The 13595-nt window shown below is 36.0% G+C and overlaps 1 protein-coding gene across 15 annotated transcripts in view; it reads right to left on the reverse strand.

Moving 5' to 3' along the window:
• The window catches only part of PHLDB2 (pleckstrin homology like domain family B member 2), a 196869-nt gene that overhangs the window by 22639 nt on the left and 160635 nt on the right, over window positions 1-13595 (reverse strand). For 4 of the 15 annotated variants that reach the window (XM_016150728.2, XM_016150722.2, XM_016150727.2 and 1 more), the window contains 8 exons: window positions 12986-13141; window positions 11917-12027; window positions 9174-9263; window positions 7255-7398; window positions 6472-6657; window positions 4625-4765; window positions 3378-3477; window positions 853-867 (listed from right to left, as the gene is read on the reverse strand). In XM_016150728.2, coding sequence (XP_016006214.2) covers window positions 853-867; window positions 3378-3477; window positions 4625-4765; window positions 6472-6657; window positions 7255-7398; window positions 9174-9263; window positions 11917-12027; window positions 12986-13141 — 943 coding nt within the window. The remainder of the gene's footprint in view (window positions 1-852; window positions 868-3377; window positions 3478-4624; window positions 4766-6471; window positions 6658-7254; window positions 7399-9173; window positions 9264-11916; window positions 12028-12985; window positions 13142-13595) is intronic. The other 11 variants (XM_016150730.2, XM_016150735.2, XM_016150731.2 and 8 more) reach the window with 8 other exon arrangements.

A 13595-nucleotide genomic window follows, 5' to 3' on the forward strand; every position in this document is an offset into this window, starting at 1 on the left:
AGATTAAATTTGAGTTTAGAGAGAATAACTCAAGAAGTTAACAAAACAATAAGTTTATGACATACGCATACACTTAGGCAAAAAAAAAAAAAGATTGTTACAGAAAAAAAAATACCTTTCACACATATTGGTCAACCAGAAAACAGGGAGAACAAAAACAACATTATATCTATCAAATAATTCTTTTTTTCAAGCAGACAGTGACAAATAGTTTTGAAGAGCTAAGGTTTGTAAAATGCCATTCAATTATTTGAAGCGGCGTCCATCAAATTTTAAAACAGGTCAAACCTCTAACATCCTACATCTCTACCAGCTAGCCACAGTAATAAGCATTTTATTCGAGACAGTCATTTAAACTGTCCTTCGCTCTACACTAAATCTTCCTTATAAAATAGGCTCAAATAAAATGATTAAATAGGAGTCCCTTAAATCCTTCCATACTCCTACATAGCCTGCTCTATTTACACCTGGCCTCATGTTTTATACTTATCCTACATACATCACAAGGCCCACTCTTTATCTAATCTAGATCCTAAGTCTCATAAAGCAATGCTTCCAAAGCACTCATGTTTCCTGCATGGTTTGACCTTGTCATAAACAAAACAAAACAAAACAAAACAAAACAAAACAAAAGAGGGTCATGCAGCTGCCTCTGAATGAACAGCAGTTGCACCCAGTATTGTGTTTCTAGCAAATGTGCAATAATTTTTCTCTATTGTGTAAAAGAAATATGCATTACACTAAAAATTCACCATTGTATATTTTAAATCTGATCATTTCTTAAAGATGACTTGACAATGGCCTTTCACTATTTGGTAGAAACAAAACACCACACAAGGAAGATTGTCATACCTTTCTTGGACTTTCCTGCATTGAACAGAAGACAAAAGGACAAAAATTTCATTCATGCTAAAGCTTCCAAAGCAATAGTTCACAAGTTGTACAAAAGCCAATAACCATTACAACTCTAAGAGCCAAGTTCCTGGGCTCTCTGCTTTAAACTCTGCTCTCAGAGATCTTCGTTTGCATGATTCCCATGGTCAGTTCTATTTAAATGGTGCTAGTTGAAGGAAGGTTTATACTTACACCATGGTCCTTGATGTATCCATTATGAATAAGCAGCAAAAAAATAGTTCATTTAAGTTAATTGTATTAAAGTCAAGAAAAATGATAAGATCTATTAAATGAGCTATATCCAACTTTTTCAAAAGCATGGCATTTTACTTGTGTTTGCTATTTTAACGAAGCCAACAAGTGCTAGTGAAACAATTCTAAATGAAATTGTGATTCATCCCTTCTGGTCATTGTGGTCCACTAATATGGGCTTAGCAGAAAATCCTGCCAGTTTTATGATCAGCTATGGCTCTAAACACTGTAGTCCTTGACCCTTCTTCCTCTGGGTGAAGGAGCCAAGGGAGGCGGGTAGGCCTCACAAGACACATCACACCTGCTGCTTGGATCAACACATATGATGGTTCTCTATTTCCTCAGAAGCTGCCTCATCAGCACCACAAACTCCTTAAGGAACACCATTTTAGAGCTGCAGTAGGACAAGACTAAAGCTGCCATCTTCCAGAGTGTACAAAAGACCTGCCAGTGAAGAACCAGAGCAAAAACGTCAAAGAGAACATATTTTTCAGAGGGTCTGTCCCTAATGTGACCTCAGGGAATTGGTTCAGTTTTCCTGTATGAATCCAGCATGTGGATTCCCATTATGTGAGGGGAAAACAGAGATTAGCAATATTGAGATGAAACATTCCTTCAGTTTCACTATACTCTCACAAGAATCCTCTTACATGATAATGTTAACACTCTTGATTTTCATAAATCCATTCACTTTGTAAAAAGGTCTAGTTTTTCTTACTGTCTTTTTTAAGAAAATACTTTCAACATAAAATACAGTTTTGGGGCCAGTCCAAGCTTTGATGTCTTCAGCCAGTGGGAAAATTCATTTTAAAAGAAGTCTATAAATATCACAGAAAAATGCTGCACTAGAACATAGACTTGACCCCCAAATGAACAGTAAGAAGTGACAGCCAAAATATACTAATATATATGTTCACTATTTATAAATCACCAGAAATATTTTTAGCTTATTAAGAAATTACAATAAAGAAAATAAAAGAGAAGTTCAATCAAATGTATTTGATTTAAATGTTAACATTATAAACCTATCATATATTATGAACCTCTCTTATGACTACTATAGACTCTATTAACTCTTAAATCACTTCTAGTAATGATTCAGAAACCTCATTCAAGTGATATATATACATCAAGTGATATATATACACATACATATATACATTACATATACATATATACATGTGTATATACACTAAAATGTCTATATAATAATTTTTCTTTTTTTCTGATAGAAAACTTCATCCCCCTGGTACCACAGCCAGAGAGGTTGAGTAGTCAGAATTGAATCACAGCCAGCTTGGAAGAAAAGGCTTCAAACCCACAATGCATGAATGCATTTAAGGGCCAAACGCCCACTTCTCTATCAGCATCCAAATTTACATCCTGGCATACTTCCATCATTGCATTTACCACATTTTGTTGAAATCATCTGTTATGGGCCTTTCTTCCTCACTAGACTATAAGCATTTCAAGGGCAAGGATCATGTCATTCATTGGCATTCCTGGTCTCTAGTACCACGCCTGCTCAAAACTGAGGGTCAATGTAAGTTGTTGACCTAAATGACTCTATTAACACAGCAATTCTAATCTTCTCATTGAGAAGCTCACCCCCGGAACTGCATTATAGAAATTTCTTGTAGCGCCTCAAAGACTATTTGGGAACTCCATTATAAATGCAATGCATTTTTACAAAGAAAAAACTTGTTGAGAATCAAAGTCTACCTGAAACCTAACAATCACATAGCATAAAAGCTCAAACCACATTAAAAAGCCTAAGAGAATTCTGTCCTGGGCTACTAGTGCTCTATTTACCAAGTCAGCTCAGTGAGTCTTTAGCACACGGTTCCTCACAGTGGCTCAGTCACAAATCAGGTAGGCAACATAGTTAAGTGCTTAGTGATCTTTCTGGATCTCGGCAGGCTCTCTTTTCTTTCTACCTATCAAATGGGAAGGTTAGTAATTCTCTAGAGCCCTTTCTGGTTTGAGAAGTCTATTGAATTTATGAAGTACAATATTTAAAAAATACCAGTCACATACATAGACAGGAAAAGTTACTTTAGTACAACAATAAGGATATACATATCCCTCCTCAAAGGAGACACATTAAGAGTAGAACTGAGGACTTTGCTTGATCTCCTTGATAACGATCCTCAGCGTTGCTCTCCCTCCCTCTCTCTGAGGACTTATAATGCTTAACAAAATATATGACACTTGAATTAAAAGGTACATACCTCTGAGCATCCTCCGAGACTCTGAGTCTTTGGTCATCGTTGCCAGTGAGTGAGGGAGCACGCTGCCACAGCTGTTGCTCTGTCCCAGCGGCAAGTGAGCCTGCGAGAACCAGGAGGAAAAACTTCAGGCAAACAACAGGCCAAGACAGTGCTTTGGGACATGACCATTTCCCTGTTTCCGTAACTCCTATCTAAGCACAGAAGGCGAAGAAAGAGGTCTTTCATCCAGTTTGTGGATGCTCAATGGTAAAGGCCAGTCACCATTCCTCCCAAGGAGCTCCATGGAAGTCTCCACATCACAGCAATTCCTCCAGTGGCAGCAACTCCAAAAAATGGGGAAACACTGTCCAAAACCACCTTAGAGAAAAACTCAGAGTTCTTCATGCACAAGGAGCAGAGGGCAGATGCAGGGGCAAGAACGCATGCACATCATGCACCAGGACAGAGATCTACCCTGTAACAGGTATACCATTTTCCATCTATCCCCAGCTATCCAGTAGGCTGAAAATTGGAGAAACCCATAAACTACCCCAGTGATTTATCACTCTCTTTAATAGCAAAATCTCTTATGTAAGATATTCTTGGAGCACAAGTTTGTAAAATAGATTAAAACAAAGGAAGGGCCCAATGCCTGACCCACTCAGAAACTCCTCACTTGCCTCTCCTCCTCTTCCTGCATCAACTCCTCAGGCATGTTGGCAGAACATGAATTAGGGTTTAGGTGTCGGACCACCTGGGTTCATATTCCAGCTTCACTGCTAAACAGCTGAAGACACTTGGGCTAGTCAGTTAGCTTCTTTATACCTCAGTTTATCCATACGTACAATTAGTTCCTCTACTGAAAAGTGGTGATGGATTTTAAAATAAGACAATCCACATAAAGCACTTAGCCCAGTGTCAGGGTCAGACACGACTCAGTAAATATTTGTTGCTATCGCTCCTGAAAACCAGAGCTTATATTCTCCCATTTGTAAATCTGGGATGCAGCCATGGGAGTCTGTCATGTAAGTGAATGCCACCTACTGCTTGTGTGGTGGTGACAGAAAATACCCTGGGCCAGGTCCCAGAGTACAATTCAAAATGTCCTCTGAATAAGACAGAATATGTAATTTAGTTATAACACCTGCTCACCAAGCAAATTTAATGCTTTATTATTTAGCCTTTTCTTTAAGGACCTTTGGACATCAGTCAACATAAGGACAGGAAGGCTCCCTGAATGCGAAGCCCATGGTTTTCCCATGTCCTACCTTTGGGGCGGTGCTTCTCCCCATGGTAGCACTGCTGAAATGTGGGGATATGGAAGGTGTGGTTTTCTTTCGAGGCAAAGTGTCACTCAGATAGAGGCCTTCTTTATGCTGTTTTTTCCTTTCTTCCAGACTTCTAAAGTGCTTTAAATGCAAATGTAAAGCAGAATAGCAAAACTTGACTAATTGAAACTGGTCACTGAAGTAATTAAGAAGTATGCGCTTACAAAGAAGTTTGGGAATTTCCACAGAATTAAAACAATTCACCTTATACTCGTGATCACTAACACAGGCTTGGGCTAGCATTTGGTAAGATACACAGACACTAGGAGAATTTACTACTGATCCTAGAAACAAACAAACAAAAAATCCACCTTTCACTCTCATAGTAGTGCCTGCTGCCTTGGGGCCTCAGGACAACTTACAAATTATTATGATGGTCGCCATGTGGATGGCGGAACAGCCAGTGGACAAAGCAAGTAAGCACTTTCTCCCCTTGTCTGTCTGGACAGTTCTGTGTGGTGGCACAGATCCCAGTGTGAGGAGAACAAGAAAGGGGAGAAGGAAGAAGATGAAGAGAAAGAGCGAGTAAACAGGGGAGCTGTTTTAAAGTTGGAATAATATTTCAATCACATTAACACACTCCAAATCCACATAATGTTTCCATATAGGTTATTCTTTTATTTAAAAGAGCTCTTGGCTAAGAAGTCCCTGTAGTAATCCCTCACATTAAAAAAATTTCTTGTTGATTATTTCCTTTTTTTTTCTTTTTAGATTTCTAAGGCAAAATTTTACCCCAATTTTTCTTAGCCTTTCAAAAAAATGTTTTCAGTAGTAAAGTTATTTCCTAATTAAAAGTCCTTTAGGTCTGATCATTTTTATATGAAGTTTAGGCTTTTGAAATGTGTAAAAATTCATGCACATTTGAGTTACCAAATTGATTATCAATCTTCGTACATGCCAATCATGAAAAATATCTGCATTTTCACTTTATAATTATCTACTTACACTAGCTAATATTTATTAACATAAGATAATGGGTAGATACAGTCCTTTCATAAAAAGTAATAGATAGTAAAGGCAACTTCAAGAAATTTAAGGGCTAGGTATAGCACAGCAGGGCTCACTTACTTTGGGAATCTAGTGACTATAACTCTTTAAAATCTTCTAAGGTCAAATTCATACAGGAATTTGATCATAGTTGGAAGTAGCCTCAAAATAGTTTTTTTTTTTTTTTAATACCCGAGCATGAATATGCACTGAATGTAGTAAAAGAAGGACAACATTAAGAATAATAAATCATTTATTTAAAAATCTGGTCAATAAAAACTGTTCTATAAGGCAAATGCACTTGTTATGGGGTGACCTTGAACAAAATATTTACCTACACTGAACCTCAGTTACCTAAATGTCAACGTGGAGTTCTTATTTCATGGGATTGTTAGAAGGAAGAAATGAGATATTTATTTGTTTAGCAAAGTTTGACACATAGCAAAGGAATGATGTCTATTATTATGGTTGACACAGCAATTTTTTATGCCATGGATTTTATGGAAATGATTATTATTTTGCAATATTTTGGCCGAATGGAAACTGAAGCATGAGGATGAGCTCAAACATATCAAAAGCCATGAGAGGACAATCAAGGACTCAAATCTTATAACATTCCCAACAACTTCATAACATACTAAATGTCCTTTAAAAAACAAAACAAACAGCAAAGGAGTATGCACTTTGTCTTTTTAAAAAAATACACTTGGAAAACTTGAAGAAAAGATTCCACCTGAGGAACTTTGTCATCAAGATCAAATTTCCAAACTCTGAACACAAGTTCCTCAGTTCCTAATTACCTGTTGATCCTGCTGCTGCTGCCTTCTGTGTTTCTTAGCTGGTAGAGGAGGAGGTGTGTCATTTAAAGGGAAAGGATCGACAGAAGGAGCCATGACTTCAGGCCAAGGGGCTGATGGAGGTTGAGTGATAGGATGAGGAGAAAGTGTGGAAGGAAACATAGATCCAGAACAGACAGATGAACTTTGCTTTATAGGAGAAAAAAAAATGTGTCCAGATGAAATGAAAGAATATGACAAAGAAATGAAATCAATAATCTGATTATTCTCTTTTCTTATACTTTAATCAAGTAGCCACAAATGATAGGCAGTATCTTTGCATTTAGCCACTTGTTAAAACCCCACCCTTCAAACAACTTGGATCAGTAGAAGGTATTTTCATTTACTATTACTTGCCAGATGTTTTAAAAAGGCGTAACATTAAAAAAATCATGCTGAAAAACATAATAGAAAACAAAGTCAGATTGGAAAGGTGAATTAAACCAATAATTACAGAAAGACTTTTGGTTTTAAGAAAACTAGGTTGGGTTAGAGTGCTATGACATAGAGTTTAATTTTTTGAACTTACTTCTCCTAGTGGTCCTCTCCGTAACATATATTCATGATTTCTAGTATAACTAGCAGAGCAGTTCCTCCAAATTGATATATTTTCAAACTTGGTATCACTTTGGCCCTTCTTGTCGACCAGACATATACATGTCATACACACCCTCATTTTCAGTTAACCATGGGTTAATTTTTGACATGAGGAAGGCAGTGAACGAATGAAATGTCATGCCAACACACCTCTTTATTTTGTGGCTGGCTCACCAGCACAGCTGTGGTAGGCCCAGTGGTAACAGCATCAGCATCAGCAGGGAACTGAGTGGAAGGGGATAGATTCGTGGCATTGCCACATGGCTCGTTAATTTCACTTACACTGATATAGCCCTAAAAGGAGGAATTCAGAAGTTAAACACACAGAAAGCAAGAGCTGAGGCATGCGAGAGTATTAATGCTCCAGTACAATGGAGTGAGCTTACAGCGGCACAGCCAGATGTTCGTGGTATTATCAAATGTTTCATTAGGAAAACATCAGCAATTAAAATGGATTTACAGTGCTTAATCTTTAAAAATGACATTTCAAACATTAAAAATATTTTTTTCTGGTGAAATCAATAGAATTATATTATAAATAACCCAATATTTTTTATTTTAAAATACCCAGAGGCGTTCACATTCATTCTGTTGACTGAATGAGGTTTCACTACACAACATTTAGAATCTTCACACAAGCAAAAATCTGAGATACAAAATTGACAGTGTAATCACTAACTCTAATTCAAGAACTGTTTCCACAAGTCTTTATTTTTAGATCGTGCCCTCTTCTTCTGTTTCCTGACAAATTAAAGTGGGAGTAAAAGTGGACTGTTATTGGTTTTTGCCCTCAGACATTGATAAAACAGTAATTTATTGTAATGGAATCCAGCTTTTAGGTACCTCAACTAAATGAAAATAGAAACTACGCTGCCTCTTGTGAGTTTTCTCTAGTAAGACACACACACACACACACACACACACACACACACACACACACGCTAAGGTGGAGTTGCAACTCCAGGGTATTTCAATTGAAGGTAGCTAACCCAACTCCCAACTCTACCCTCAGGACAGAGAATTCCCAGTTACTTTAAATTCAATGATTCAGTTCTAGCTTCAGCTTAGAGAAAATACCCATGAATCAAAATTTATGTTCTCCAAAACTCTAGAATTGATATTTGAGGAAAATGCAGTTGTAAATTCTCATGGAGAGTAATTGTACAGACCAATCATTATTTTCACCACACCAATAAAACAGCATGAAAAAAGAATAAAGAGTATAAAGTAATACCTTTTTTAAAAAAGTAAAATAGTATTAAATTTAACACTCGTGTTTTTCTATTTTGCCTATCAATCCCTCAAAAGGTTGCTCCAGGAAAGGTAAGATATCACTATGCCAGTGAAGAAAACATTCCAGGCTGGAAAGCGAGGTTTTTACTAAGAATTTAAATTATGACGAAAACTGGAATTGACTGTTTATAAATTGGAGGTATCAAAAGGTTGTTGAATATAATCTTGCAGTGTAGCTCTATAAAGAGATATTTGAGAAAGAGTGGTAATGCAGACTGAGGAAAGTGGATGTTTGGGATGAAGAGTATGTATAGCTTAATGTAAATAGAACTTTCCAATTTAGTAGAAAAACATCAGAAACAACATTGGAAGAAAATTATGGGAGAAAAGAAAGAAACCAAACTATCTTTTCAAATGTTAACGGCCATTTTCATGTTCTATAAGACTTAGGAGAAAAAGAAGTAAAATAAGAAAGAGGAAGAACTGAGAAAGGAAATTGCAAGTAAAAAAAAAATAATTTAAGACCAATCTTGATCTGAATCCTAAATTTTTTTAAACTCCAAGTTTACCTACAATGTCATTGTCAAATAAAGTCTACACACACACACACACACACACACACACACACACACACACACAGAGCATTTGCATTAGACACAAAGATGATCCTGGAAATCCTTGAAGCATAAATAATAAAAGGCAGGAATGCTATCAAAGTGAGTGCTTTCTTAAGTCATTTAAGTTAATGCTTTTCCAATTCAGCTAATCGCATAAAACTGAAGTATACCTTTTGATTTTTAAGGTGATATGAGCACACATGTAAAATCATAGCTTACCTCTTTTAGAGTATTGGGGTTGACAGGAAACCCTTTACCCCCAGAGAGGCTGGAGTATTTCTTTTCCAGATTACAAAGATTTTCCTTTTCCTGAAGGAACACAAAATCTATTAAGCTTAGTCAACTTTAGATTTCCCTGAGGACTAATGAGGCTGAGTATTTTTCCATGTGACTTATAGACTCTTCATAGATCTTTTGTGAAGTGATTGTGTTCAAGCCTTTTGACTGCTTTTTTTAAAAAAGTTATTTATTTGGTGTTTATATATTATTACTGAATTATGACTTTTTAATATATTCCAATTACAGTCCTTTGTCATTTCCTCTTTAAGAAATCTTTGCTTCCTCTCAGGCTATAAAAGTGTACTTGCACTCCTATAATTTCTTCTGGAAACTTAGTCATTTCAATTATTATATTTAGGTCTATGATCTATCTCAAAGTAATTTATACATATGGTGTGAGGATAGATGGTGTTGAGGTTCCTTTTTCCGATGTTTTCCCAGTTGGTCTAGCACCATTTGTTGGAAAGACTTTCCTTTCCTTACAGGGTTGTCTTAGAGGCTCCGTCAAAAAAAAAAAAAAAAAAAAAAAAAAAAAAAAAAAAAAATCAATAGACAGTATATGTGTGGGTTTATTTTTGGATTCTCTGTTTCCATTGATCTATGTCTATTTGTATGCCAGCATCACACAACATATGAGTAGTTTTAAATACTATAATAGCTTTATAGTAAACTTTGAAATCATATAAATCCTCCAACTTTGTTCTTATTCGAAGTTGTTTTGGCTATACGATACTCTTTGCATTTTTATATATAGTTAATTCTCATTATTTGCATAGTTTATGTTCTATTACATTGTCATGAACACTGAATTAATAAATATTGAACCATTGTTCCTAGGGGAATTATAGGATTGGGTTCCTGTAAGCCTCTAGTCACAATATTTTCAGCAACTGATCAATACACAATTTTGTTTTATGTGTGTTTCTGTTTAAAAACATTTTACTTAATACATATTTCTGATTCACAAACATTGAACTAAGAGACAAAAGAAACATAATTGATGCCTGAATGAAACTTATCTAATACATCCCATTTCTCCATAAGGTACATCACAGCCTTCTTGCTCTTAGGAATACCAGACAGTATGTTAGTGTTATTTTTGAGAGCCATTTTACACAACAAAATCACCAACAAAAAGCCCAAAAATGTGAAAACATGGCACTAAATAGTCCACAAAAAGGACACGTTTATCATTTGAGGGGCTGAAAAAAGAAGGTATTGCCTCATCAGAAGACCTGCATGTTAAGTGACTCAAAATTTCACCACTCCGTTCATATCCATGAATGATAGCATGACAAGTATTGATTGGATCAGCTGCTAAACAAATTTTAGTGAGGAGGCAAAATGACAAATATATAATCCATGAATAATGAGAATCAACAGTAAATTTTAGCATCCACTTGTCAATTTCTACAAAATGTCTACTGGGATTTTTATCAGGATCGAGATGTATTTATAGATTAATTTGGGGAAAATGCCTTATCACTTGTGAACCACAATTTTTACAAGATAACTATATTTTATATAATTTAATTAAGAAATGGTATTTCTATGAGTGTGCTTACCCATTTTTAAAATCTATCCCTAGAGCTTTTTTTTTTTTGCTAAAATTTCATAAACTACCTAAATACTACATGTTACATTATCTAATACTGTATGCCAAGTGTAAATAGTGATGGGCAGGGTAATGGCACTAGAGTAGAGTTCTTCCTTAGAGCAGGAGACAGAGAAGGAAAGTACAGCTCCATTCAGATATTTCTAGGTGCTGAAAAGCACGAAGAGGAGAGCTGTCAGAGATCAGTGTGAATGACAGAGGAACCTCATGTGGACTCATAACTCTATGTGAAGGACCAATTTTCCTCTCTTTTCTCAAACTAAAAGTAGCTAAGATGGGAATACCCCAGCTATGTTTCTTCTACATAGGATGATGGTACAACCTCATACTTTAATGCATCATTCTGGATTTTTTTTTTTTTCCTGCACATCATTCTGGGCCCTCCTCATATTTTTATGATCCCAAGTTTCATATTCCTAGAGAGTGGCTTGCATGTAAAGCTCAGGCAGGAGATTAGCCTCATTAACTTTAACTCGTGGTGCCTTATTCCTGAAATTAGATTAGAGAGCATATCAAGAAATTAGGCTGCATTTTGAGCAAAGGAATCCTTTTCCATGTAGCCATTTAGGTGCTGTAATATGCGCACGATCCCGTGGGTGAGAATGATTTTATCAGTCATGTGGGGGAGTCTACCTAACCACCTATCCTAAACTGAATCCACTTGCTGGGAAGACCCACAAACAAATAACTGTGGTTCAAAACACCAGAGCAGTTGAGCCAAAATGTTTGACGGCTATAAAAAAAACAGCATGTTTTACCTATTTGAAGAAAAATATAATTAAAAAAATAAAATAAAATCAGAAACATACAGATTTTCCATAGTTTAGATTTTCATATCATGGAATAGCATAAAGGAAACACCCTTGCTTATTTTCTGAATTATAGTTAGTCATTTTCAGAATCTCAGTTTATTAATATGGAGGGTTAAATAAAAATGTATATTAAAAATCTTTCTTAAATTATGAATCACCATTCATTATTAAAAGGCACCTGCTTTGAAGGAAGCAGCTTTCTCCAAGTTGAAATCTGTGTTTTATTGCAACCAGTGCTGCAAAGGAATATACTTACTCTTTGCAGCATCATTATTAAATTATTCTTTTCTTTCACAAAATGGTCTTGTTCTCTCTGAGCCTGCTGGACAATGTGATTTGCTTGCTTTTTCAATGCAGAAATTTTTTCCTAGAGGAAAAAAAGATGGCCGTAGAAAGATGCATATTAGACATATAAAGGTTTGCCAGTGTGTCCTACAAAAGGGAGAAAAGTTTACAGCTGGAATAACAGTGGCCACATTTTCACTGATGGTGGGCAGAGATTATTACCCAGAGACTGTAAGGCACTTTCTTTGACCTGCCAAATTCATGGCTTTTCTTTACCCGATACAGTTCAAGTGACAAAATCTATCTGAAGAACCCAGAAGTCAAGAGGAAATCCCGTTTTAGACTATAAATGAATTTTTGACATCATCTTGGGAGACTCCTCATGGGAAAAAATAATTGAATTTCTTATTTAAACTGAGAGCTTAAGATGTCACCTTCTCTTCCTTCCACTCAGTTTTATGAGTTAAGTACAGAGAACTGGTGTCTGATTCTAAATTCTGGAACAAGAGCTGAATTCTGGGCTGGACATCTGGGTGCTAGAGGTGGGGCAGCATCAGTAATGTGCATGGGAATCTACAGGACTATTTTTAATGGCGACAAGCTGTCATCCTGCTTTGAGAACTACTGGACAGTAGACACAGAGAAAAATTCTCAAATAAGCTTCGTTCATATAATTATTCTGAATCTAGTTTCTATGATTGCAAGAAGAAGTAATTTAAAACAAATATCTAAATTTCTAATTTTCTCTGCCTTAGTTTTCACATGAAAGCAAAAAAATAGATACTATTCATAGACGCATCTACAGCATTAAGTAGTAATGACTGTAACATGTCTCGGTTTACCTAGTTTGGAGAACCATTTGGCATATAGATGGGAGGCTCAATAAACTGCTAAGTATTATATGCAATTAAACATACAAAGTTGTTCAGATGTAAAGACAGGTAGACAGACACATCCTATAGCTCTACTAATTATTATTGTTGCTATATAGTGAGGGGCGTATTTTGATTTTTTACATTGAGTGACACCTGGCAAAGTACCTTCCTAGCAACAATGTTCCGTTGATATTCAGCCACTTCGCGCAGGAGCTGTTGGGTCAGGTTCTCCTTTTCCTCATCCAGACGGCTCTCGTGCTCGAGCTGCTGAAATTCCAGGTCTTCAAAGTGTTTGCTCTCTACATCCAACAGGTCAGCATCCTTTGGAGAAAAAAAAAAAAAAAAATGAAAACAGGAAACACCAGAAAGGCTCTAGCCTTCTTAATGTGAAGAAAAAATAATTAAAAGCAAACAGTTCAAAATATCTTTCCAATTACAATGATGCCCGGAATTAGATTATGATAATCCTCTCTTTTGGAATGAACCCCCAGAGCAGAGACTTTCATTGGAATTGAAAGGGTCTAATCTGGGGGTTGGGGGGGAGGACAATTTATTTCACCATCAGTTTGTGGATTAAAAATTCCTGTTTTGTAGATGTAGAAATTCTTGTTTTCAATCTACTAAGTGGCTTTAAATTGGATCAGGAAGTTTAAAAAGAATTCAGTAAATAACCTAAAAATTATCATAGACTGAAGGTATAACATAGTCTCTTAAGAAAATTCCTATTTTCCACAAATTTTCAAATAAAATGAGACTTTAATATAGAGATTAAATT

Source organism: Rousettus aegyptiacus, unplaced genomic scaffold, assembly GCF_014176215.1.
Source record: "Rousettus aegyptiacus isolate mRouAeg1 unplaced genomic scaffold, mRouAeg1.p scaffold_m13_p_4, whole genome shotgun sequence".
NCBI classification, from domain to species: Eukaryota; Metazoa; Chordata; class Mammalia; order Chiroptera; family Pteropodidae; genus Rousettus; species Rousettus aegyptiacus.